At 40.1% G+C, this 27,911-nt stretch overlaps 2 protein-coding genes and 2 long non-coding RNA genes across 4 annotated transcripts; 3 read left to right on the forward strand and 1 right to left on the reverse strand.

Annotated features, from left to right (window-relative positions):
* The first annotated feature begins 2,265 nt into the window (after positions 1-2,265).
* Positions 2,266-2,907, forward strand: LOC115768321. Its single transcript, XR_004018506.1, has 3 exons — positions 2,266-2,429; positions 2,482-2,588; positions 2,641-2,907. It is a non-coding gene; the product is annotated as an uncharacterized LOC115768321 (long non-coding RNA).
* A 367-nt stretch (positions 2,908-3,274) lies between these two features.
* LOC115769542 lies at positions 3,275-3,955 on the forward strand. Its single transcript, XR_004018758.1, has 3 exons — positions 3,275-3,387; positions 3,448-3,641; positions 3,707-3,955. It is a non-coding gene; the product is annotated as an uncharacterized LOC115769542 (long non-coding RNA).
* A 1,961-nt stretch (positions 3,956-5,916) lies between these two features.
* LOC115769396 (aspartate aminotransferase, cytoplasmic-like) lies at positions 5,917-7,833 on the reverse strand. Its single transcript, XM_030714201.1, has 4 exons — positions 7,370-7,833; positions 6,723-7,197; positions 6,490-6,658; positions 5,917-6,418 (listed from the first exon to the last, which is right to left on the reverse strand). The coding sequence occupies exons 1-4, from the start codon at positions 7,745-7,747 to the stop codon at positions 6,049-6,051; spliced, it is 1,392 nt and encodes a 463-aa protein (XP_030570061.1). The 5' UTR covers positions 7,748-7,833; the 3' UTR covers positions 5,917-6,048.
* Positions 7,834-25,487: 17,654 nt separating this feature from the next.
* Positions 25,488-27,280, forward strand: LOC115769548 (bromodomain testis-specific protein-like). The gene is made up of 2 exons (XM_030714394.1): positions 25,488-25,703; positions 25,772-27,280. The coding sequence occupies exons 1-2, from the start codon at positions 25,581-25,583 to the stop codon at positions 27,251-27,253; spliced, it is 1,605 nt and encodes a 534-aa protein (XP_030570254.1). The 5' UTR covers positions 25,488-25,580; the 3' UTR covers positions 27,254-27,280.
* Positions 27,281-27,911: the final 631 nt, after the last annotated feature.

Raw genomic sequence — 27,911 nt, forward strand, 5'->3', positions numbered from 1 at the left:
ATACATATATAAGAAAGTACATTGAATAAAATGCACAACAAATATATTATTCACATTTTAGAACTGATTCAAAATAAAAATGTACCTCCCACTCAACCGAGTTGAATCTTCGAAACAATTTGAAACATTGGAGAAATTGTTAACTATTGAATATTGTTTCAGAGTCGGCGACATGCCTTGTCATACTTAGCTATCCAAGAGACTTTCGTTTTTGTGGGTAACGTTTAAGCGTTTCGCTTAAAATTCTTAGTGAACACAAAAATTTTGGTTCTTTTTTAACTTATAAGCTTGATAAAAGTTTATCTGCGCGCAAGGAGAGCAGCAGTAAGAAGCGACGACAAAACCAAAAAAAAAAAAAAAGACGAGCAGCAAAAAAATAATTGAACGCACTTTACGCAGCTGTTGTCGAGGATTTTCCTCTTTTTTTTTTATTTATTTTTTTTTTTTTTGTTGTGTGGAAAAGAAGGATATGTTGTGTCCTGCGGTCGCCAGCGGAAATTATTATTTATATTTTGTATTCGGTGCGTGGCTTTGTTAGTGGGATTTCATCTCGATGTACTTTTTAATATTACCACATTTTGGTAACGACTTTTTATTTTGATTAAAATGCATATTAAATCTTGCCAAGCAAACGAGCATACAAAAAAAACAGCAACAGCAACAAAATAAACAAAAAAGATGCAGAAAATAATATATAAATAATTTCCTGTGACCGGCTGTGTGTTGTGCTCTGTACGGCCTGTTTCCTTCCGCCTTCAGCCGTGCAACTACAAACACTCGAGCCGACTGCCACACTGGCTCTGCACGGATCCAATGGCCCGTACATTCAAACCGAGTCGGACGCATTGCATGCAGAAGGCAGCGAAGTTGAAATATTTTGTTAACAGTGCGTAGGTTTCCCAAAAGACAAAAAATACATAATACCAACCAGCATACATATGTAGTTACTTATGTATTTGGGATATGCATATGAAGTTTCTCCTTCTGGGTTATTTACATGTGTAACAACAATGGGCGCTCCCAGGGGCGGAAGGGCAGCACATTGGAAATGGGATTGGGGACACTGGCAAGACAGGCAGGAAGCACGCATGTAAGAGGCATGATTTATATAGGAAAATTGAGGTATACATTTGCTTACTTTTTGTACCGTATAACCATTAAAATTCGTGAGAATGAGGGTACAATAGATTTGAGTAAATGTATTTAATAGGCTAAAGACCGTATATCCGAATCCATAAATATATTTATATATCGCAACGACCCCAGAAACGATATCGAGTTAAGCTCTTACATATGTAGGGTACATGATTACAGGGTATCTCCTAAACGGGCACTTAGAACTAGAGCACTCAATCTTGTTATTCATAAATGAATTCGTTTCTTCAATCGATATTCAGTGTGTGTTTGGTACAATGTATCAGGTAGAGTAGATTCAATGATCAAACCGGCTGCACTTAACAACAGTTTTGTTAATTTCACATAGCTTGAATTTAATTTAATCCAAGAAATGCTGCAGTAGAACAGAACAGATAACAAGAAGGATAAAAGATGAATAAAGTACGTGCACACAATGAACAATGAATTCACACACACACACACACACATACACACACAAGCACACGCACAGCAATGACTACAATATGAAAATGGCCAAGAAATTGCCGTTTCATTTTACTTGTTTGTAGGGAAAATCGAGAAGGAAAATGCATTGCAATGGAAATTGCATTGCTGAACTGTGGACTCCGAGCAACGAACAAGCAAGACATGACGACAGTGACATCTAATATCCTTATTGTTAGCAAAAGCGAATTTATGGCTAACACAGTCCTTAGCTGGGATCAAGTATTTAGCTGTGGCTGCCTGACATTTCCAACTAACTGGGATAGCGACGCGTTGGCCCTAGCTGCCGTCAGGTTCAGGCCAAACGCACTTCTGATGTTGCTAATGAGCCCGTGGCCCTTCTGAAATTTAACTCTCACCTTGCTAACGCCAGTGTCAACGAGTTGAAAGTGCGCAATCACCTCAATAGGTGTTTGGTTAATGGACTAACGACAGCTTATGTGCCTGCTTCTTCGTGCTGGAATACTTCAGCGTAAGTGTGCTTGAATTTAAGTTGCAAAAGTTTTCTTTGTTATGTGACCAACATGGGCTATTGGCCTAAGACGAGAGTGAAACTAAAAACCACTTTAATACTAGCGTCTCAGTCTGGCAGTTAGCTTTCTCTAAAATTTAAATCAACAAAACTTTGTCCTTCAAGTCACGTATTACTCTACTGATTCAAATTTGGCTTAACATTTCGACAAAACTTGTGCTACATTTATAATTATGTTCCGCGCCTTCCTTAAAGTTCACGACTAGAATTAGTTTAAATTGATCCAGCTATTATTATTGTTAATATTTGAACCTTCAACTATAACTAAACCTTAAAAGTAAGCAAAGTAGTTACTGTTCTTGAACTTAAAATTCAATATAAAGTTTTAGCCATGTGGCGACAATGGCAACAACCCTTTGTTCCCACCTGGAAAGGCACCAGCCCCAAGTGTCGATAAGTTTTTGGTTTTTGTTGACGTTCCCTTTCCTGTCAACTTGTGAAATATTTTATATATAAATATGCACACATATTAAAATTCATACCTACAGTGTGGCCCTTTGTGTGCTGGGTGCCAAGTAATGGCTTTATACGACAGAAACCAATTTATTCACCCATCCTGTTCCTGCTTCAAATTACATTCACGTGAAGTGAAGTGCCCTTAAAAATGGCCAACCTTACAGCTGGATATGACCTTAAATTCACTTTCGGCATTGACAGTTTAAAGCACAAATAAAGTCGGGCGACTTGTCTTGATTTCACAAATTAATAAGCCAGCTCGAATATTATATAAATATGTAACAGAATACAAAATAATATAGTTTAATGCACATTTATTACCTTCAGTATGTTCCTTACATTTTAAGAGAATGTTATCAACATCGGATCTCTATTTTATATAGCTGCCATATAGGAAGAATAAACTCTTGCCTGGAACGTTTTTGTCAAGCTTTCAGATATCTTGGCCAAACTTGGCATTTACGAGTCTTCCCATACTACATATAGCTCTAAAGAAAGAATCGTTTGAAAATGTAATTCGACGAAAGTAAACATGTTAGTTTTTTGCGAGGCAAATAAATGCGGCAATACCATTGAGAAAACTAACTATACTTTATAGTATTGCCTGCTTTTGTGAGCATTGCTTTCTCTCAAAAAGCCTATTAAAAGCACAATTTTTAGTACAACTCCAAATTGAGGTTTTAAATTGAATTGCCACTTAAACTAGAGGGTAAATCAACAGTAACTATGCGAATAAAAGCAGCGTCAATTGACAAATTAGGTGCTGAGCAAAATAAGACGTAAGTGTATAAACAGAAAATAAAAGCGCAAAAATAAAATGACAGCGTAAAAAATGGCAGGTAATCAAGCGAGGCGTGGAAAGTCAAAAGAATCATAAAATGTGAGTAACTCAATGAGGATGAGTGTGAGTTTCACGACGAGCCATTGCTAAAGGATGAAACGTGACACAGGACAATAACAACATATTCTAAATGGGTAAACATATTTCAAGACCCTTTTAGTGCGCTTGCTGAAAAGGTATTCATGTACGTATGTACGTACTTGTTTAGAGCTGTGAATACCGTAGTTCAAATGTAGTCTACCAAAAAGACTTTTTAGCTGCTGCATTTATGCAGTCCACCTTATATTTTGCTGCCACATTTCTGTACGACAATCTGTGCTGCGCCTTTCAACGTGTTTTAAGCTCGCTTCCCTTGAGCCGCGGCCAACTGCGCAAATCCACAACATTTGCCACAATTGGCATGTCGCTGCGGTCGGATCGTTGCGAAACCAAAGTGCGGGCACTGAGCAAAGTATGTGAAACCACGAAAATGCGGTAAAACGATTACCAAAAATCGTGTGCAACAAGACACCAGACACGGAACGTGTTTGCAAAAATATAACATAAATGCATAAAAATTGCGAAAAAATCTGCGAACAGCTGATGGTAAAAAAATGCGCTTTTTCTGATAGCTGCGAGTTGTCTACAAAATCTTTAATTCACGAAAATAATCTGTCTTTCACACATATACTTATTTAAATGTACAAAAAATATAAATCTATTTCATACATTTAAAACAAACAGAGCAGAGCAACACAGCAGCATTGCCGCTGCGCGTTTTTTGGCCGAGCACGTTTAATTTTATATAAAATAAAATAATAAAGTCCGAAATAAATTACAAATTTAGTTTAATAAGTAAATAAATACTTTTTTTGGAAGTTTTATTGCTAATAATAATTAAAAATTTAAACAATGTCAGCTAAATTTTCATATATAAATCAAATTACATGTGGAGTTAAATAACACTTAGATAAAAAGTAAAAATTTGAACACTTTAAAATATATTTCTTGTTCAGAAAGTTTTTAAATCAAATCAAGTTTAATTGCAGCAACTGATTTAATATTTGTTTTACATGAAACTCCATTCACTTCCGTCACTTTGCAGGATATGGTATTTTACTTGAAAAACCACACAAATTAAATTCATTTCACACTTCACGAATTGAGCGCAAAAGTTAAGAGGGTGTAGAATGAGAACACGCCCATATTCTGTGCCCCGAACTGGGTCACTTGTCGCTTGAGACACTTCAAGTGTAAATTTGATGTCTTCAAGGCGTCTTAACATGTTCAATCAATGATAAAAACCGCACGCACACTTGAAAAAAGAGAGAATACCAAAAACACGTTTGTGTCAAACATACAACAACTTGAACATATACTATATAGTATTGACCCATACCAGTTTTATTGCCTTTGATACTGTCAAACCGATTGAATTGAATTGAAAAGCTTTGAAAAGGAATTGGGGAAATGTTTTTACGCCAATCGCTGTGGACTTGTAAAGGGCAGTTGAGTTCGTCAATGACGTTCATTAGAACGCTTTAAGGCACAGGGTTAACCCTGACAATGACTGGCGCTCGCAGTGCTGACAAATTGCATGCCAGCGACTACTTCTCGGGCCAGCGAATCCCCCAGAGGGTTCAAGGGATGTTTTGCCAGAAAGTAATAGCAAATACGCGAATTGGCATAAAAAATGTATATCACTCTATTTTTCTCTGCCCTGGAACTGCCTCAGTTGCGAGATTTATAGCGCATGCGGTTAAATACGCCATCGGGCAATGCGGGCAGCAGCACATAAAAAGGGTTCGATTTAGGTTAAATATATTTGGGGCGCAACAGTTGTGTGTCAAGCCCCTAACAACTTATGTACATATGACATGGGCCACATTTTAAAGTTGACCTCCTCGCCAGCCTTCTTGCATAGTAAACGAAATCTGTTGCGCATACACGGAAAAAAAGCTGAATATTTTATGCAATAAACTGAGAACTTGTTTCTTACTTTTCGAAATCAAAAAATGCAGCTGCTTTTTGTGCATGTGAAAACACTTTTAATTAAAAATTAAAAAATGGTAACTATACGCTTTCGCTTGTTTCGGTTGTATAACTATTTTAATAAAGCTGCTCTTAAATATTTGAAATTTCCCTGTACATTTAAATCCTTATGTTCGCAGTATGTCAACTCATAAATATATGACCCTCATATAAGTTCATAATAACAGTAAATGCGTGTCGCACACACATAAATGCAAGTACACTCAACGTCAAAACCTTTAAACTCTAGTTTAACGAGCTGTTGCCAAAACCCCCATCCGCACCCAGCCCCTTCGCAATAACATTATGTCTCTTGCTGCAGAAACTGACTCTAATGTGACGTTTATAAGTGCTGTGCGACGACATGTGCGACTATGACGAGAATTACAAAGTGCATTTTTCATCATACTGCCAAGGAGTAGTAGAAAAAACTTTCTCTTGAGCTTTGAAACATTGAATTTTATTGCTTCTTACACTCCGGTGCGAGCATCCTTGGCAGGCGCATAAGTGATTTAGGCTAGGAGAAGTAGCTTCAGTTAGTGCAATATTGTAATTGGAATGTTATAATAAATAATCTTATATTCCAAAATCAATTGTTTGCCATCTCTGTTGTGGGAACTTCAAGGCATTGCACGTACGGCCATGGACATGACAAAATGTTATTGTTTGCTTCTTTCTCGCTTTGCATCGAGAGCATTACATCATGTATGGCTCCAGCCACAAAATCGACATTATTTGGACTCAATGCGCCCAGATTGATGCGTCCGGAATCGGGCACATAAATATGCTTGTTACGAAGCTCTACCAGCTGCGGTATCTTTAGATTTGTATATAGATGCGAACCAGTCTGCTCTTTTAGATGATCCCAGCTGCCAGGCGTTTTAAGCAGCTCCAATTTATTGCTTAAGGCCAAGCGCATTTGTTGCATACGCTGATGTATCTCTTGGAGCGACAAAGTCCTGTTCACAGGGAATACCAAAGAGTTAATGCTTAAAGTTGTAAAGACAATTGCCTTTATCAATCGTCTTACCACTCATGACGCAAGGATGCGTTAGTCAGTACCTTGGCCACAATACGACTAGCAAACACCGAGCAGCTCTTATCGTTTCTCTCAAGCAACATGGCCTCAAACTGTTCCCGCACCGTTTCCAGCTGTATGGAATTCTTAAGCACGACCATTAGCTGACCTACGGTCTCATCTGCATTCGCAAACGATTTAATTTAGTGAGTTGGCAGTTGGAGCTAGCAACACTTTTCGCTTACTGTGTAGACCGAAATTCTTGACAAACGACTGAGCGCAGAGCAAATCGAAGCCACTGTCGACAAAGTAACGCAGGGCCCAACAATCCTGTGCAGCATCCCCACTCGCAAGTCCATGCGATTCCAAATGAAAGAGCGGCAACAATTTCTTGCACTTAATAATATGCGCAATCAGCTTCCACTCATCGAGGCTGGGATCCAAGCCAGTCGGATTTTGTGCACAGGCATCAAGCAGCACAACGGCGCCCTCCGGTGCGGTCATCAGGTCTGCGACCAATCCATAGATATTCAGCTCACCCTTTGCCTCGCAGTAATACTGAAAGCTGTGACAGGTGAAGCCGGCGCTCTTGAATATGCGTTCGCACCGCTTACAGCTAGGGCGCGGCAACATGCAAACATTGAACTGCATCTTTTCAAACAGAAACTGTGCGGCAAGGTGCAATGCATCGAGGCTCGAACGTGTCTGTACGCCTAGCACCTGGGTTGAAAAGTGAGATAACGAGGATGATATGCGAATCTTATGCCGTCAATCACGACCCAAATATTTCAATCTTACTAAAGTAATCTTCAAAAATGCAGCCAGACCATTTTATAATATTTGATAGCCTACAATGCGATCAATTAACCTCTTTCTAGCTAATTAAACTTACCCGATTCTGTAATAGTGCAGGCGCTGCTTTATTCAAGGCCAACTCATTGGCTGCTCGTATGAAATCTGGATTGCCCAGAGGTGGTTGCGATTCATTAGTGTATGTGTCATCACCTGCTACCCCAATTTCAGCTTTGCGTACCGCCTGAAAAACATGTGGCTTGCCGTTATTGCCACGATAGATTTCTCCACACAGATTAATCTTTTGTGGACTGGAATCTAACTCGAAGGCCTGCTCCAGATTGTTCGTATCTGTGGGCTTTAGACGCTCGACCCGACTGAAAGGCAAAAACTTGGCTGTTGCGGAGCTGCAACGAGTCGTGGACTTGCGAATTCCGCTCTGCAGGACGCTGTGTGCTAAGGCGCACGTTGCACACATTGCCAGAAAATGTTGTAATTTTTTTAAAATGAAAAGCCAAAAAGAAATGTTAAGTTTTGAATTTAACTGTTGATGCCAAACTAAATGTAGTCATAGTCTACTATAAAAGTTAAAATTCTATCTGAATTCGTTTCTAAAATCTTTGTACGTATATCGACCCAGGCCTTGCATAGTCTCTGCAAGTGCTGTTTCATATTGGCCCAGGCGACACGAATCTTTCTAGTAATTTAATTTGAGTTGTTTGAAAAAAAAAAGATAAAAGTTATCTGCGCTACTGTGTAGGGGGCCAAGCACACGCACTTCACTTAATCAAATGGTAACAAGCGAAAATTTGCGCGCTCAAAATTTGTTCATTACACACACGCAAAGCGAGACAGACTGACAGACAGACGGACAGGAAGACAGACAAGCAGAAGGGTGGGTGGACGGGTAGACAGACAGATTGAAAGGCAGTGACTCAAGTTGTGCCACTCCCCTGGTTGGTTCTTTACGGCAACGGAATGATGCCGAAAAAGTATTTGCAACAGAAAACTAGCAGCAAAGGCATTTTAGACGCCCTCGCAATAGTTTCAAGTGCCCGCGTGTGGATCCTTAGCAAGCCCGACGGCGTGACGACGTCCTCGTTTGGGCGCGTCTGCTTGTCGGCTCGTCCCTGGGTTTCCTTCTCGCTGCCAGTAAGTTGGCATTGCCTGTGGTGGTGTTGTTGTTGTCGTTGTCGTCTTTCCACTTTCATCAACATCATCAGCATTTGTATGTAAATAATTTCGCTAAAAAGTATGCTATACAAAAGTTGTTTCTTGCGTCTCGTTTGCCATTGTCATTGTGCGTGTGCGTACGCGTGGTAGTGTGCGTGTGTGAGAATAAAAGGCTTTCCTTTTTGCTCATCATATTTTTCTGGCACACTCAAATTGTACACGCTTTTGAGTCTGAATCAGCATATGCAAAACTCTACAACTCATTTCGGGTTATGCACCAAATTCGCATCCTTCACATTCCGGTCCGGCACACGTATAAGCCATCGAAATTTAGTTTATAGCCAACTCTCATTCGGCTAGCAGACAACCTTGAACTTTGCCTATCTCCAAGCTTAGGCATTAATTATGTACGGGCTTCGGTTAGTTTCACATGTGTCAAATGCTGCGATAACAATTTGGCAGCATTCACATAATTTATGAGCCAACTATAGGCGGCTCCGACTACTTTATAGCCAGGCAAAACTTTTAGCCAAACATGTTTGAGCATAAGCAATTCATGTATATCGAAATAAGTTTTGGCCCACACTTGAATTTGATTTGGGTTAAAGGCTGCCTTCAATTACATTTATTCAATAACTTGATAATCTTCGATAATTGCTAGCAGAACAGATCTTTATAAATCCAGCCCAAAATAGTCAATCGAATGCCATGTGCAGCTTATAGAATGGAATACGTATAGTTTTAATATGCTTTCCGAACTTCAAATAGATAACTTTGTTTCGACAAGTTTCTGCAATAAAAAATATTTTATCCCAGGCGTGCAATAAAACAGTTTTGATTGAACAATCAATCAAATACGATAAGCTTATTTAACTTTTCAGAATTAAATAAACCTCCGAAGAACTTTCAATAAAGAACATTTCAATTGACACGCTCGGAGCACTATTAAAAGATACGCACAAAGTGCATGGCTAAGTAAGGCGAATGCAAAGGCCAAAGCAAAAAGCGTACACAATATGACCGCAAAAGCATTAACTAAGATGTTCCCATTAAATGGAAATAAGTATGTAATTATGAATCAGACTGAATGAGTGCCCGAGCCAACCGTATGCCTTTTATTGAGGGGCCAAGTTTCATACGCAACACGGCGTATGAGCAATATACGAGGCAAAAGTGTAAGAATTGCCCTAATAAGGCAGCCAGAAACGCTCGTTAAATATTTGAGCCACATTTACGACACTTATGATCCGCTGTTGTCTGACCTTAAGTCAGGGCATATAGTATATTTGCACAGGCAACTAAATAACTAAACAAGCAATTTTCCTTGGCCCAAATGCGAAAAGTTTTTTGGCAAACAAAATTTAAATATCATTAAACTGGAAGCTGCTGTGTGTTGCCTTGCTTATATAAACAACTTTAATAAACTCATATGTACTATATAAAGTCAAATTATTTAACTAAATTATGTTGGGATTGGCCAAGTGCGGACTTGACAAAAAGTTTTATATAGTTTGGCTTCATAATTCAACATATTAATTAGGCGAATAAATGTTCAAGACCCTTAGTTCTGAATACAGAAATTCTAGTTTTATACAGAAGTTGTAAATAATAATATATGAATTAAAGGTTTTTAGTATTTTATACTATAATACATATAGTTTTAGGGTTTTTTGCTCACATAGTTAATACGCCTTGCATTCGACACACAAATTAGACGGAGCGCCAAAAGCAAAAGGTAATCTACAAACATTTTCTTACGCAAATTAAGAACAACGTCAAATTACAACATTACCAGAAGTCAGCCAATTAGATACGGACACGAATACTTTAAGCAACTTAAGCTCGGTGCCTCTTGTGGAACAAAGACTATTAACAAATAGAGAGGGGAGGGCTGGAGGGTTGGAAGGTTGGCTCAATTACTTAGGTCTGTATTGCCGTCGCTTCAACACAAATAGCCAAAGCAACTGATCAATTATTTAGAAAGTATCGAACTGGGTCATGTTCAATGACTCGAGCTGCACACAGTCCACTGATTGACTTAAGTTTGCCAAGGTCACATTGATTTTTCCGGCTTCATTTTGCTAATTTTCCAAATAATTTTACTCTGAGCGTTGCGTTGCGTTGCGTTGCGTTGCGTTGCTGTAATTAAATTTGATCAAGCCTAAATATAAGCTGTACAATCGTTTGGCATGCAAAAAGTTTGCCTACCAACAATAGCCAAACGTTGAACGGACCTTTTCATTGCTTTGGCCAACTGGCTACGGACAAGGACCACAACGTGGACGTGGATTGAATAAATGGAGCGCACTGCCTCAATGGCAAATTAAATAACGCGCCTAAAGTTTGTACAACTGATGCGATTTCACGCAACGTAGCCCACCGGTTAGACAACGTCCGCCCCAGAAAATGAAAAAAAAAAAACAAAACCCAAAAAAAATTAAACAAAAAATAAATGGAATAGCTTGGCCAACGAATTTGGTGCTGGCGGGGGCAAAAAAAAAGCATGAAATGAAAATTGAAAACGCAGCGCGAAATAAACGAAATATAAATAAAAGAAATTTTCAGAAACGTGAAAACCGAACGTTGGCTGTGCTAAATGATTTCGTTGATGATGCAAACAAATGAACCGAAACTAAAGCAATTTGTAGGTAAGAAAAATAAATAAAGAAAAAAATCAAAAAGAATGTCTATCAACTTGCATGTTGACCCATAATTGAAAATTTTAGAAAAAAGAAGACTTAAAACGGTAAAAAGAAAAAAACAATGACAATTTTAAAAATCTGACTAGGAGTAAATGAAATTGAAAATATCAAACTTAAAGCAATTCAAATATTTCATTATTAATAACAAACAGAACAATAACAAAAATTGATAGCAAAACCCTAAACGTGCACATTTTGTGTAGCGCAACCGAAATGTTTGTAAAAATTTGTTAGCATAATTTGCAGCGACGCCCACAAAATAAAGCTGACTTTATGCTGAACCAAAAAAAAAGGAAATAGATGAGAATTAGAAATGGAAATAGAAGCAAAGCAAAAAAATATAAAAACAGACTGACAAACATGTGACGCGGAGACAGGGCAGGGCAGAGATGCGTTAAATTTAAACAAATAAACAGCAGCAGGTACAAATGAAAAGCGTACCCAGGTATGCGAGTATATATATATATATATATATATATGTATATATATATTTATTTGTGTGTGTGTGTATACAAATTGCTGCAGGCTGAAAAACGTGTGCAAATACACAAACCATGAGACCTGGCCCAAAAAGTTTGCTATGCACTACACACACACACACACACTCGTATCTACATATATCTGTATATGTATATGTAAAGCAGAGGATAAAAGCGCCAAAATGTGTGCTTCTGGGTCAAAGACGTTGGCGGCAGTGCAAACAAACAGACAGACAAACAGTCGACTAAACAGGCTCGCAGAATGCGAGGCATAGACGGCAGGCCCTAGACAACAACTTGCATAATTTAAATGTAGATATGCGGTTGGATGGCGCCTAAAGATATGCTATGCTCTTACACACACACACACACATACAGACCCTCGAACGTCTCATAGCTGGGCTAAAGGAAAAACCACTTGAACTGGCGGCTGCGAACGCCTATGCGGCCACATCCTTAGTTGCTGTTGTTGATGTTGTTATTCTTCTTCTTGTTGTTTCTGAGCAGGTTCCCTGCCAGCTGCGTGGGTGTTGATAATGAGCCATTCACTGTGCGTGCGTGTGTGTGTGTGTGTGCTTGTGGTGCACATATGCTCTATATGCATGAATTTATAGTCTACTTTATGGCTTACTAATGAACTTTCAACGTTGCCAGCGCACTGAGACGCTTTGATCCAACCATTTGTGTAGCGGTATTTGTGGTAAATAAATAGAGCTTAGAATCTCAAATGTTTGAATCTGAAACCATTAAATTACAATCACAGCCATATATATTTATTGAAATGGGGTTTTCCACGCGTTTGCCGAAAGCAAACTAAATCATATGCAACTATCCGAATGATCTATACACAATAGTATAAACATACGACATCAAGAGCCGATTGTTTATAGTTTGTATAAAAACCATTTGTGGGCAACAGGACACAGGACGAGTGCCTAAAATGGGTAGCCAATTGAAAGCCTAAGTAAAACAAATATCGACCTTGAAAACTCTTGTAAAAAAAAAAAAAGGAACCAATGAAAAAAATTGAAAACAAAATAAATTTATATGGGGGTCGGAGGTAGGACTTCTGTTTTACCAACTGATAGACAGTTTTTGCGCCAGCTGGCTCAATAAATCGCTCAAAAAGTGGCAAGGAAAGTAAAACAAATTGAAGTGCGGCACAACAGGAAGCAAATGCTGCATTTGTCGTGAAAAGGCAAAATGGAAATGCTAGGCGTACAAATGAAGTCGTAAAGCAAACGGGCCGTAGGCCATGCCCGTATCCAGGGAACGTGCCCGGCTGTTTCTCTCGGTGCAGCATGTTTGCCGCATTTTTGTTGCTGTTCCAGCTGTGTTTTCCATTTTTTTTTTGTCTCTTTGGTATTCTGCATGCATATGCACGCATATTTACGAGTATGATGCGAAATACGCGCCCGGGAGCAGACATAGGCAAGAATTTGCAGAACGAACCGAGCTGGCAAATATGGATTTACTAGATGCGAACTACACCAGAGAATGCACTGGGTATCGAGGTGTTGCCTGAAATATATGAGAATTCCATGGTAAATGCCAACCAATTCCCAGCCATGCTGGCATTCAAGTGAGTTTAATGCGAGTTTCGTTGCCTCTAGCATAATTCAATTTGTAATAAATAAGTATTTGTGTGTATGTAAATAAAATGATATACGCGACATTCTTTGCGAGTTCATTTTAAATTATAATTCTCGGCATTGAATACTTGTAAATAACTCATAATTTACGTCTCGTCATTAGGCTCGTTTTTTGAGGCCGCGCCCTGTGCAATTTTCTTGTACATTGTGTCGAGCCTGTCAGTCTGTCAATTTGTCAACTTCACAATTTACTGACTCGCCTGCCATCTAATATGCGCAATTATTTTCAAATAAATCACATTGAAGTAGCTCAAAAAGAGAAAATTGCAAAACACGTGCATTTAAACTAATTGCGCATAATTGACAATTATCTAAAAAATCATGGCAAAAATGGTCCTATAAGCCGAAAAAAAATCAAAAATACCCCCTTATGATAAAGCTGTCGACTCATTAAAACGCAATTTTTCTCCATTAGCCCAGAGGTCAAAGGCAGCAAAGATAAGAATTGTAGGCGCTGCGGCAACGAGACACGGACACGGACACGGAGACGGACACGGAGACAGACACAAGGCAAAAAACAATAGTCGAGGAATGTGGGTAAAAGGCAAACAAACTGATGATAAACACTCACGAGTTTCCCTTTTGCTGTTGCATGTTATAAAATCAATAGGGCAACCTTTTATTTATAGTCTGTACACGCCCCAAAGCGACATACGGCCAGGTTCTGCCTCCCCCCGCCCCAAGCAGGACTCAGGCCCCAAAAGTAGAAACATTCGCCATTTTGTGTTTGAGTTTCCATTGGTGCGCTTTTCATTTGACTTGACTTGCAGTTCAAAGGCACAACGCTCGACTCTCGGACTGAGCCTGAATTGGGCTCGGACTGGGGCTGATCCTGGCCCATTCGAGGTCAGCTGCGGCAAAGTGTTTGCCTTGGCCTGTCAAGTGAACTGTGTTGCGAGTGTGTGTGGGCCTGTATGTTTGACTGCGTATATCGTGCATGTCAAAGTGCCTTTCAATAAGAAACTTTTTTGTATTCTTCTTCATTTTTTTTTTGAAAAGAGAAACCATTAAGTCGATAACTGTGCGATTAGCCAGGCTCTGATGTCGATAGGCTGACAACCTGACCTACCAGACTGGCCCTGCCCGCCTGTCAATATTCATTTATTAGTTGTCATTGTTGGCCTACAACTTTGCCAAGTGACTCGATGACTCGCTCCATTGGCCGAATTCATTGATACGCCATAAGCCAATACGCAAGTCCACTAAGCAAATAGAATCTTTAACAAAGAAGAATATCATGCTCAATCAGGTAGTGTAGAGAAAATACAATAAAAATCGAATGTCGAGCTTTAGTTGTAAACTCTTTACAATTGCTTTTTATGGAAGCGTAATGCACACCTGTTAAAGTTCACTATCTGTAAACAACACATTGTTATTTTAGCCTTGCTGAGAATGTATAGAATTTACGATTTCCTCCCTGTATACCTAGCTCTTCTCTTCTCTTGTTAAGGTTAGCTGTGTTCGGGAGTCCTAGCTCTGGCAGCCACACCTGCAATATTAACTATAAACAAATTGCAGCACAAGACGTTTTATGCCTTTTACAAATCGTTTAGCATTGCTCAAGAAAATGATATAAAAAAAAAATATCACACACCAGGCTACGCTTGAAATGCGAAACATGTATTACACTCAATTAGGCCAATATCGTGGCCATATTTATAGCCACAAATAAGTTTATACATTTCACTGAAAGCATAAAAACTATGCTGCCAAAAAATGACCGCAATAAACTATGTGAACTTAAGCAACAGACGCGCCATAAAAATCGAAGCTTTATAAATGGGCCCGCATTGATGTAAAATATAGTAGATGAAAAAAAAAAGATGAAGTAATCAGCAAAAATAAAAAGAAAAACAAGTTTCGAGCTATGCAAGTTTGATTTCCGTTTTTTTTTTTTTTTTTTACTTTTGGTTCCGCTTTGAACTGCCGCCCAGTTCCACAAACTGATTAATTGGCCTTTGAAGAGCTGCTTTCAGCTTCCGGCTCCCGGCTACCGCTCGAAAGTCTTTTGTGGCCCAACGCATTGTGTGCGATTTGCGGCACAAGCCTGAACACCAAAGAGCTGCCACTCAGTGCTCGGTTGGTCCTGTTACTGGTCCTGGTCGTGGGCCTGTCACTGATTGTTGCTTTCACCCTCAACCCGACCCCAGCAAGGCAGGCCAACAATGTCCTTGGCGCTGCCGCTTAGCATGGCAAATTAAAATGTTGTCCTGCGACTGTCGTCGCGTCCTTTGCGCCTGATGAATGGCAAAAAGTTAACTGAAACTTAAAATGTTTTGCGCCCACATTGTGGTTGCTTTTAAACTTATGAAAATCAAAATAAAAAGCGATTTCGAATGGCAACAATGGCATTTAATTTCTGTGATCCACAAGCAAATGCCAAATAAAAGTATGCAATGAAAATAAAAGCGTCATTTAGTCATTAAATCAAAAAAAAAAAACAAAACAAATAAATTATATGGTAAATATAGTGCGAATATTTAAATATTGTTATCACAATTTTGTCATCGTTATAAATATTTTTATAAATATATAAATTTCAATAGTTTTTAAACTCATTCAAATGACGTCATTGTCAAAAAAGGCGAATTAGTAGACGGGACCACTAATCACTTTGCATTCCGCCAAATGATTTCTCAGCTGGAGCCAGACTGATCCACACAATGAGTCCGTGAAGGAGCATTTGAAGGACCAGCCAGCACTCAGCGCTTGGCAACCACTCATTAATATAGCTTAGGCAAATGCAAATGGGCGTTGCGACGCCTCTTGACAAATGACATGCAATTTTCCCACACAACAAAACAAAAATGCAATTAAAATGAACACCTCCGCAATCTACGCTCGAAGGGTTTAAAATGGGGCAGAGCCCCATGTCCAAAAAGAACGGCGCATTAAGAGGACTTACAAGCTGGCGCCAAACATTTGCAGACGGTCACAAAGCTGTGTTTGGAGCCACAATACCAGAATTTTCAGCTATCACCAGTACCCCACCCTTACCTCCCCTCTCTCTCGCGCTCCACTAGCCACAACACCAGGTCCCCACCATTTTCGTCGGTTGTAGCCGACGAATGTGACTGCAATTTTTAGACGTTGGCGTCGCTTGGATTTTCATGTCAGTCCAGAGTTGGGCCGCAAACAAAGCGCCTGCAGTCCAAGTGCGATAAATCCTGCTGAAACACAACACATAAATACGAAATACGAAAGGAATAAAAACAATAAAAACAAAAGCCAAGGCAATAAGTGTGTGTAAGCCACACAAAACAGGGGGCAAGCGTTTTACCCCAGTCGCACATAGCATTATTATTATATTTTTATTATACGTTATATTCGACATATTTATTCCACTGAACAAGGAATTTGATTTCGAAGAAAAGCACAAAATTCCCTGCACCATTGAACAACATCAAAGCCTTTTCCAATTCGGGTTACAAGCCGCAATCAGCCATAAAGTATGCAATCATTTGGTATGAGACAACAAATTCCACTGCTTCGATATGAATGTACAAATTTAACAACATTTGTTATCAAATAAATGGCGGCAGCAAGGCTAACTTATTATTCTGTTATTATTACTATTCTCCAGAATAATAACTTTTGAGACATTCAGATTGTAAACAGAGCATGAAATTGTTGAAAAGCCGACGGAGGCTTGCAGCCATTATCTGGGCGTGAAAATGACAAAATCTGGTTACTGTAAAGTAAAGTGAAAAGTATAAAGGTAACCAGCTTATCTTCAACCTACAACAAACAAGCACAAACTATAAAAATATTTGAATTAATAACATATAAAATATGTATTCAATCAATGAAATCTCATTGTAAACGTGTTAAACATCGTTAACCCTAGCATCAAAGTCTGTTGATGATTTTCATTTTCATTTTATTGATCATTTTCGATTCGCTGCTGCAACTGACACGCTTTCAACACATTCGGGCCAGCTGTAGGGCGCGCTGGCTGCAAGTGCGTCGCTTTGGGGCACAAATCTGCCCTCGAATTGCCATTGTAATTGTTGCTGTCCGTTTGTCTGCCAACGTAGTAAGTTTGTTTTTTTGACTTTTTTTGTTTTGTGATTGTTTCCGCTTGAGCGACAAAACACGAATTGCAAATTTCAGCCACGCATCAATGATATCTCGTCATTGGAATTCAATTTGCATTGTCCATACGCCACGAAGTCCGACACATTGCCACAAGCTCAAACTCCACAGTTTACGATTGGATGACTCGCGAGGGGGGGACCCGGCGCCAGGAGCCGGTGAGTGGGAGCTGTGTGTTGGGGAGACCATTTGGCTTTCGTCTTTTGGTCTGTTTGTGGTTCTGCTAGTGGCTTGACCCGCCCGCGGCTTGTGGCTATCAATTTCCGCCCACGCCCATATATATATATATATTTATGTATAAATGCACGCATTTTATAGATTGATTCATACACACAGATTTTATTTATACACATTTAATAGTATACTGTGTAATTAATTTAAATCACTTTTCGTTTTACATTTGCCCGCGCCTGAATATTATTTCAATTTAATTTTTATTATTATTACTCGTTCGGCCACTCTTTATGGCCCGCAGGTTGGCTAATTAGGTTTTCTTGTTTTGACGGCTCATGTAACAATTTGCATAATTTAAATTAAATAAAATAATACTTTTTAATTACATACAAAATAATTTGATTTTTGCATATACATATGCACTTTTAATTGCAACCATATCGATAAAGGCCTTCAAAATGTACTCAAACAAAATGGGCACTTAATAGACCTACAAAAAAAAGTAGTTAGGGATTATTTGTCGAGCAATATCAAATAATGTTTATCGTTCAGCGATACTTGATAAATAAATAAAAGTAGCATAGCACTAAGTATATTTAAATTTTAAATAATCGTAATTCCAATGTTACATGTGTGATACTTTATAAAAAGGACACTTCATCCTTTTCTTGTGCTCCGCTTTAAAGTGTTCTCTATCTTATCAAGTTTCTATTGTTGTCGTAAACAAATATTTTTCTCTTAAGTTGACTAAACACAGATTGCAAAAAGGGCATCAAATTTACATTTTGGCAATGGAAACTTTTCAAAATGCCAGAAATCTCCATTTACACAACTAAATAATATATGTAGGCAGTCATATACATGTATGTAAGTTGTATACATATATTTGTATGAGAGCTTTCATATTTGAAAAGGGCTACCAAATTTGACGCTGTCGAATGGAAATGGCGAACAAAACTCATTAGCAAATATTTGACCTTAAAAAGCTGGCAACAACAACAGGAACAACAAAAAATTCACTTAACACTCGGCCACAAAAGTTTTGCGGGTTGGCGATGAGAAGCGGGTTATAGCCGCAAAGCCCAAAGGTCGCACTGCAGTGAAGTTTGGCGAATCGTTTATAAATCGTTTTACTGCCAACAGCAGTAGCCACATTCAGATGCTTTAGCCAGGTGGCCAGGTGATGCTGGTAACCGCAAAGGACTTTGCACAGCTGCCGAGGCAGAAAAATAAAACCTAGAAAGCTTTACGGGGGCTGCGTCACACATCCGGCACAATAGCCAGGGCTGCAAATTTGCAGCTGCCATCGCAAACGATATTGTTGCTAAAGGTTAATAATTTGCAATATCCGCTGCATGCAGCGCCACTTCCGGTTTCCGTTGTCCAGGCTAGTGCCAACCACACAACATTGATCCCAAAGACACACACACTTCGCCCACCGCCCCTCTGCCCTCTTTGCCTATGCTCGCAAACAAAATCAGACAATTTTAATCCAGCTTTGAGCCCAACACACACACACACACACACACACACGAGCATATCGCGTAATTTGAACGGCATGGGACCGCATTTGATAATTGCGGCCCATTGTCTACTCCAAATGAGTAACTTTGCGGTAGGTCTGTAGCGCACGCAACGCAAATTTATGGACGTCTCCAAGGTCCTTGCTGTTAGATTTTTCAGTTTTTCAATTTTTCACGTTACCCACCGACGGCAAATTTGGTAAGGCTAGAAAAGCCAAAAAAAAACTTAAGGATTTTCTAACACGGCATTTGACATACAAACATGTTCGAGAGAGTCCGGATGGCACATGTTTGAGAGTGTACGAATGAGATATGTTTGAGAGAGCGTGCACAGCACGATTGAGAGAGCGTGGATAACATGTTTGAGAGATCAGCATGCTGTTAAATCATGTTGCAGGCACATAAACCAACAGATTCGGCTCGAACAGGACCCTAATGGCAATTAAAAAGGGGTAACTCAAGTCAATATTGGTTCCATGTAGAAGAATATTTCCCAGTATGCAAAGTGGGAAATATAAGGTATCTGGTTAATATACATATTTTAAGAGTGTATTGTAGTCTACTGTTTTTGTCATTGTCGGTGTTTCAGCTGTGGCGCACGTGCTTCCATTAAGATGCAACAAGTTCGAAGCGCTAACGTAGCTAAATACTATCCTGTGTGACCAACTTCTTTAAGACTAGATTATTAATTGCATACTTTTGGGATGTAACAGCTCTGTCATCTCACTCGGACTGTGTACACGCAAAGGGAGCTATTAATAGGATTGGTTGCCTCAGCATTGCAGTTGCTTTAACAGATTGCTGTTGAAATTCAAAAATTGCCTTATGCTTAAAGCGCAAAGCAACCGCAGCGCGGTCGGGGCTTGATTCTGGGTCTGGGTCTTCGCAAGAACAACATCAACACGGCTTTTGTTATCCGGGGACAATGTCTGAGGCTGGCACAACAGCAACGCCAACGCAACAAAAACAATGCAAGCACTGAGAACACTTACAACAACAACAGCAACAACAACAACAACAACAGCAATAACAACAGCAACAACAACAACAACAACATCAATAACAACATGAAGAATAGCAGCAGGACAGCGAAAGCTGCCGCTGTATAAGCTCGCGTTCGTGGCGCGAGGGGTTTGTGCGGGCAACGGGGCGGTCTAGTACTCAAAGTAGGCTTCATTCTAACACTTAACATGTTAAAATTACATTCGCCGCTGTTATTAGTTTTTTTCCCTCGCTTTTTTGTTGCTTGTTTTGCTCGTTAAATGTCAAGCAGAAAGTTGAGAGAAAGTCAATGACCGACAACCCTTATGCAAAAAAAAAATAAAAATAAAGAAAACAAAATGTAATAACAATAGCAAAAGTTTGTTGTTGGAGTTGAATAAGCGCACTTAGTTAGTGCACGAAGGGTTAGGGTTTTCTGTAGATGTTTCTGTTGTTCTGGTTTTTTGCATGGTGTTGAATATAAACTTCGTTATTCCATAGGCGCGTTGACAAGTTGCCAAACAATGATGAAATGAGCAACGCGAAATGAGATGAATTGCGTGGACCAGAAAATAAGCTGTGATTAAATTAGGCTTGCAAATTTGAATTTGTAATTATATATAAAATGTTTAATAGGCAGCATAACGTAGGATAAGTAAATATATTTTGTACATATTTCTGTTAACAAGGCAACAAAAGAATTCACTTTAAGATAAACTCCTAATAAGAGTTTGAGCCTATGTAAATCAAAGTTTATATGCATTAGCCTCCTTGGCTTTTGCTTTTCAACATTTGTATTAAGGTTTACTTTGCATTTTCTAACTGTGTGAAAAATTAAATTATTTATTTACTTAATGCAAACGCAAATTTAAAAAAAAAAAAACAACAACAGATAAACAAAACAGAAAACCACATCGCTTGTGAAAACAGCAGTTGCTTGCGAATGCTAGAAGCGTATTGTATAAAAAAGAACACAATAGTGAAATGGGGAAATTCAAGTAAATGTTACGTACACACACACACACACACAATACCATGCAGCTCTAACCCAAGCCCCTGTCCCAGGGAATCCTGGCTTGCCCACCTTCGGCAGGTTGGGGGCGCTGCTGGCGGTCGCATCGTAAAATCGCAGAGATCCAACCGCACTCAAAGAAATTATGCGAAAACAAAAATGCAGAGCTTGAGGGTAGCTGGCATCGAGCGACAGAAAAGTGTGGAATATGGCAAACAAAACGGAACAGGCAACAAAATGGCAATACACATACCGACACACACACACACGCACACACATGCACCCATACCCTTGCATGGTTAACATAAAAGCGACGCGAGCTGCCAGCAAGCGAATAAGCAAACAGCCTTAATAAAAATTTCATTTCCTTAATCAAATGCATTATCAAATTACAAAAACAACAACAATATCGACAGCAGCAGCAGCAGCGGTAGCAGCATTGTAGGCGTAAGGGCGTGCCGCAATGATGTGCAGCCACAAGAGGCAGCATAAAAAGAATTTTGTTACCCTTCAACCAAGTCAGCAGCCCTGTGGTTAACTTCTTTTTTTGCCAAGCCAACTTCAATTGATATACGAAAAACAACGCGCACTTCATTCCAGGTGCACAGTTAAGCCGAGTGCTCCCAAAGCACACAAATCCAGGTTGAAATTGTCAAGCGAAAGCCAAACAAAGCTTGCTTCAGTAAGAAGATACTCTAACTAAATGACACGCATGAGCTTAAAAGTCAACTTAGTTCTATAAGCAATTAAAACGCAAAAATATATGTTTTTTTTTTGCCTACTTTCTTAAGCTTTCTAATAGAAAGTTCTATACAATATTAAAATAAGTTGCAAAACTGCAAATTTACAGCAACAACAGTGAGCCTCTGTAACATGGTAACAATATGGCGAAAATATATATATGTTATTGTACTTATATACATATATACAAAACATAGTAAACAAACATGCGCACTTACCTTGTAAAACTTTTTGAATCGCCATTCAAGTCCAATTGACACAGATTCTCCGTTTATGTTCCCTGCTCTTTTAGTATGCCTTTTCTTCATTTTTTGTCAACACAATATTATACAATCTTAACCGGACCAATATCACATGATCTTTACCGGCCAGAACCATCGCTCCAACTGCTGCCCAATTTGAATAAGCAGCCTTATTTATACTGCTGACCCTTCTTCTTTATACTCTCGTTTTATTTCTATACAAACACACACACGCACGAACAGAATCGCACCATCTGAACCGGACCGACGCGCACCTCAAGCTGAAAGTCTAGCTTCAATTCGCAGTTCTATTTATACTGCAGGCTCTTCTTCTTTTAAACTCACATTGATGATCTGACATTTTCGTTTTCTTTAACACACGCGCACAAACACACACGCAAAAACACAATCTATACCGGACCGACGCGCACCTTAAACTGAAAGTCTAGCTTCAATTGGCAGCCATATTTATACTGCTGGCTCTTCTTCTTTCGAAACTACATTGATGATCTGCCATTTACATTACAGCCTCGCAGCTTAAGCTGACAACTCTATTTATACTGCACGCTCTTCATTTAAACAAACGATCTTTAACGAGCTGCATTACGCCTTCAACTGCCGCGAATATTCAATCGGCAGCCGTATTTATACTACTGGCTCTTCTTCTTCATACTCTCGTTTTATTTCACACACACGCACAAACACACACGCGCAAGCACAATATCGCACCATCTTTACCGGACCGCCGCGCACCTTAAACTGAAAGTCTAGCTTCAATTGGCAGCCATATTTATATGCTGGCTCTTCTTCTTCCTTCAAACTCACATTGCTGATCTGCTATTAACGAACACACACGAACGAACACACATTACAGCCTCGCAGCTTCAACTGAAACTGTAGCTTTAACTGGCAGCCATATTTATACTGCTGGCTCTTCTTCTTTTAAACTCACATTGATGATCTGGCATTTTAGTTTTCTTTAACATACACGCACCATCTATACCGGACCGACGCGCACCTTAAACTGAAAGTCTAGCTTCAATTGGCAGCCATATTTATACTGCTGGCTCTTCTTCTTTCGAAATTACATTGATGATCTGCCATTTACATTACAGCCTCGCAGCTTAAGCTGAAACTCTATCTTAAATTGCCAACTCTATTTATACTGCACGCTCTTCATTTAAACAAACGATCTTTACCGAGCTGCATTACGCCTTCAACTGCCACGAAAATTTAATCGGCAGCTGTATTTATACTACTGGCTCTTCTTTATACGCTCGTTTTCTTCAACACACATGCACATACACGCACACGCACACGCACAAGCACACGCACAAGCACACGCACAAGCACAATATCGCACCATCTTTACCGGACCGACGCGCAGATTAAACTGAAAGTCCAGCTTCAATTGGCAGCCATATTTATACTGTTGGCTCTTCTTCTTTCAAACTCACATTGATGATCTGTTATTAACGAACACACACGAACGAACACGACATTACGCCTCGCAGCTTTAACTGGCAGCCATATTTATACTGCTGGCTCTTCTTCTTTTAAACTCACATTGATGATCTGACATTTTCGTTTTCTTTAACAAACACGCACAAACATAATCGCACCATCTATACCGGACCGACGCGCACCTTAAACTGAAAGTCTAGCTTCAATTGGCAGCCATATTTATATGCTGGCTCTTCTTCTTCCTTCAAACTCACATTGATGATCTGCTATTAACGAACACACACGAACGAACACGACATTACAGCCTCGCAGCTTCAACTGAAACTGCAGCTTCAACTGGCAGCCATATTTATACTGCTGGCTCTTCTTCTTTCGAAATTAGCTGCACGATCTGCTCTTCACATTTTTATACAAACACAGGCATGCACAATTCCGCTATCGGTAGCAACCGACTGCAAAATTAGTATTTTATTTTCATATTTAAAAAATACCTTGCAATCGTAGCAACACTTGGGCACATTATTAAATTTGCATGACCAAAGAATAGTCGTTGAAAAGTCATCTCGACAATATAACAGTTAGTTTGATAGCGGCAATTGGGCCAATGTTCTGTGCAAACAAACACACATGATGTCTATTTCGTTTATAAGCTGAAAAATCAATGATTGCATTTGCATTTTGTTAGATTTCTGCTGGCATTCTGGAATTATGCCAACGTCTGCCGCGTCCTTAGCTGTTGCTGCTGCAATTGTTGTTGTTGTAGTTGGGCTTGTTGCTGTTGCTACCGGAAACATGGGCAAGAGGGTGGGAGAGGCGGGACGGGCGGGACGGGCAACAGTAGCGCCCGATAGCTCGCAACTGCAAATTCCTTTGGCATGGTGAGGAAATTAGAAATGGAAATTATTATCGTAATTCGTAATGTTGTTGTTGTTGTTGTTGTTGTTATTTCTGCTATCGCTGCTGTCATGTAATTGCACAGCAACACAACACAACCCGAGCCCTAGACTTAAGCGCTTTAATTGTTGTAAATGTTGTTGGCTCCAAAGTGTGTTATTAGGCAATGGCTGGCCTGATTTCCAAGTTGTGATTTGGTTAACAAATTGCGCGTCGATTGAACTTTAAGAGGACGAACAACCCTGTACTCCGTTCTTTAGGCTTGGCAAAAATTTGTAACTGTTATATTCCAAAAGCTAATTGGCAAATTGTTGCATGCAAATTGTTAACATTTTATTGAATTGCACACTTCTCTGTTAAATTTACACAACATATTAGCTGAATCATTACAATACATGAATTTCAATAAATTCCAGCAAAAGCAAGCATTATTAACGTTAATATATTCATACAATTTTCTAGATTATCTATTTAACAGAAGGTTAAAAATATGTAAATAAATGTAGAACATGAGAAAAAAACAATTTTTTACCTTCGTTCTACCAATATTCGAAAACGGAGCTATTCACATTTTGGGCCCAAAGTTAATCAACCATATACATATATATAATTTGACATGTCTTAATGTCGTCTAACTGAAACACTATCCAGGAAGGCAGCTTTAATTTCACGAAAACCCTCTCGATGTGGCACATGATGGATTTAAAGCCGTGCGCAACGCCATCCTTAACCTCAATCTCTTAATCGTTTCTCCAGATATTCCAAAGCAATGCAAAGCTTATGAGACAAACTTGATAAAAGTTAAGCATATTTACTTATTATACTTTCAATTTAAACTTTTAAATTCTTAACTATTTTTGAAAACGAATGAACGAATGCAATGACACTTGACGCAAAACCGATAATATACAATATCGTGATATCGTCACTAGAATTATCGATATATCGATATACATATGCACTTTTTGTTCTCTCTAGTCTCTTGTCTGCATTTGTTTATGTTCTCCAATTTCTTGATCTCTTCACTAATTCAATAATCTCTTGAAGCTCGTCGAGCTTAGAGCTCCCTTGCAGCTCTTAACTCTTTGTATTTATTATTTATATTCGTAGTATACCTTTGTAAATTGTATTTACCGTCATTATTGCGTTGTTCAGGGAACAAAAAGAATCGTATTTTCAATGAATTATTTGTCAAATGAACAAAAAATTGTCTACTGTCTCAGGCGAACAGAGTTCAATCGGATATCATATGAATTGCCAATCTTTCTAAAAGTATCAGACCCTAGGCATCTACAAGCTATGGTAAGTTCGTTCCATGAAATGCCAGTCAGGCTTTGTACTCCATTGAAAAAGCACTTTCCTTGCCGCAGGAGCCCCACAAGCCCCTGAAGCTCAAAATTAAGCTACCCACCCGGGTGCAGCCCGAGGTGATGCCGGAGCCGGGCGAGGCTGGGCTCTACACCAATAAGATTCACTACCTGCGCAAATATCTGCTGGACGAGTTGGTGGCGAAGAAGTTCGCCATGGACTTCATGGAGCCCGTGGACACGGCAGCACTGCAAGTGCCCAACTACTACACCATCATCAAGCGGCCAATGGATGTGGGCACCATCATCAAGCGGGTGCAGAACCGTTACTATCATCGCGTGGATGATCTGATCTGTGACTTCCGATTGGTCATTAGCAACTGTTTCACGTTCAATCGGCCGGGGGATGTGGTGTACCGTAACTGCCAGAAGCTGGAGAAGTTCTTTCATCGGGTGCTCAATAAAATGCCCAAGGGCGAGGAGAAGCCCAGCACGAAGGATCCACGTTCGTCGGGCAGGCAGCATGGCTACGAGAAGGCCTCGGATGTGGTGCAACGTCAATGCCAGGAGCATCTGGAGAAGCTGCAGGCGGCCATTGCAAAGGAGGACGACCCGACCATTTGTAAATATTTTAACGCAAAACTGGAGTATTTGTCCCAAAAAGTAGACAGGTTTTACTTCAAGACGATCGAGGAGTTCCGCTTCGAGGTGACCGGCATCTTCAAGAATTTCGACAATCAGATTAAGCTGTTCCACGAACTGTTCCACAAGACCTGCGACCAGGATCCGCACCAGCGCTACTCGAACTGCCATTGGTCCCATGAGCTGGAGAGTAAGAAGCCACCGGAAGAGCAGGATTCAAATGTCAAACTGGATAAGCGGGACATAACCGAGGTGCTTTTTGCACTCAAGCGAGCGGAGAGCAGCGTGGAACATTGTCTGAAGTCCTATTCCAGGGAGAAGGAGAGCCGCGCCAGGGGCTTGATCGAGGCGTTCGATGCCACGGCCAACAGGCTGAAGCAGAAGCTAATGAAGGGGCGCAGGATCGAAATGAATAGAGATGAGAGGAGAAAGGAACAATTGAAATACTATGCCCAGATGCAGGAGCAGCGCGAAACACAGGAGTCGATCACACAAGAGGAAGAGAACTCGCCCGAAAGAGACGAGCTGCCGGAGCAGACCAACTCCTCCGACGAAGAGAAGTACGAAGCGCGGCCAGACGACTGCAACCAATCCCATTTAACAGACACAAACGTCGATGTGGAATACGAGAACTGCCAGCCTGAATACAATGCAGATGAGCCGATCTCCAATGCGCAGCTTAGCGCATCGGACTTGCCAATGGAAACCTGCCAGATGTCCGACACTGAAGCGCCGCCCATGTGTACCTGGCCGGAGCAGTCCGAAAGCAATCTCTGCGACATGACGGAGCAGCTGGACGAGGCAGCAGCAGCAGCTGCCATTCCGGCAGACTCAACGCTCTGGACCGACTTGCAGCTGAGCAGCAGCAGCGACGACGACAGCGATGAATCCGACTCATCGTAATCCCACTTTCGCGTTTGTATTGCAAATAATCTGTATATGTATATATATATAATATATGTGTACATGCATAATTAACATTTATATCGCAACACTTTTGTTCATTTTAGGGACCCCCAGAGCTAGTTGATCCTACTCCAACCAATTGATCCTTCTTGGCATGTACTTGGTATGTAAATTTGTCAAATCCCGCATTGATCTGGTCTGAAATCTTACATTCTAGTTGCCAACTTGTGGCTATGCCGCCTGCTGCTGATTGTTGGGAATGCCTGCTGCCGCAGGGTGCAATGACACGGGGCAGCCAATAAATTGGAGCACCTTTCAAGGGTTGCCCATATCCGTCAAATGCGCCTAAATGTGGGCGAATGTGCGAACTTTGCCAATCGATAAAAGTTACGCCTCGTGTGTCCCCCACCCACAGCTGCCGAGCTCTCGAAGTTGTCGCCTAGTTAGTTAGCTGCTCGGCGTGCTTCTGTGTAGATAAGGCTTGCCGGTTGCGGGTGGGCGGGGGGCGGGACGCAAGGAGCGACCACCTCGAGAGCTCTGCGTCGCTTCCGGCCTGTAATGCAAATGTCCAATTTTGCTTTGCAGCGTTTTCCTTCCATTCAAAATACATTTAATTGCGCGTTTTGTTGCCGAATAACTTCTGACTTAACCAGAT

The sequence above is a fragment of the Drosophila novamexicana genome, unplaced genomic scaffold (genome assembly GCF_003285875.2).
Source record: "Drosophila novamexicana strain 15010-1031.04,08,12 unplaced genomic scaffold, DnovRS2.1 tig00000009-arrow-pilon, whole genome shotgun sequence".
Lineage (NCBI taxonomy): Eukaryota > Metazoa > Arthropoda > Insecta > Diptera > Drosophilidae > Drosophila > Drosophila novamexicana.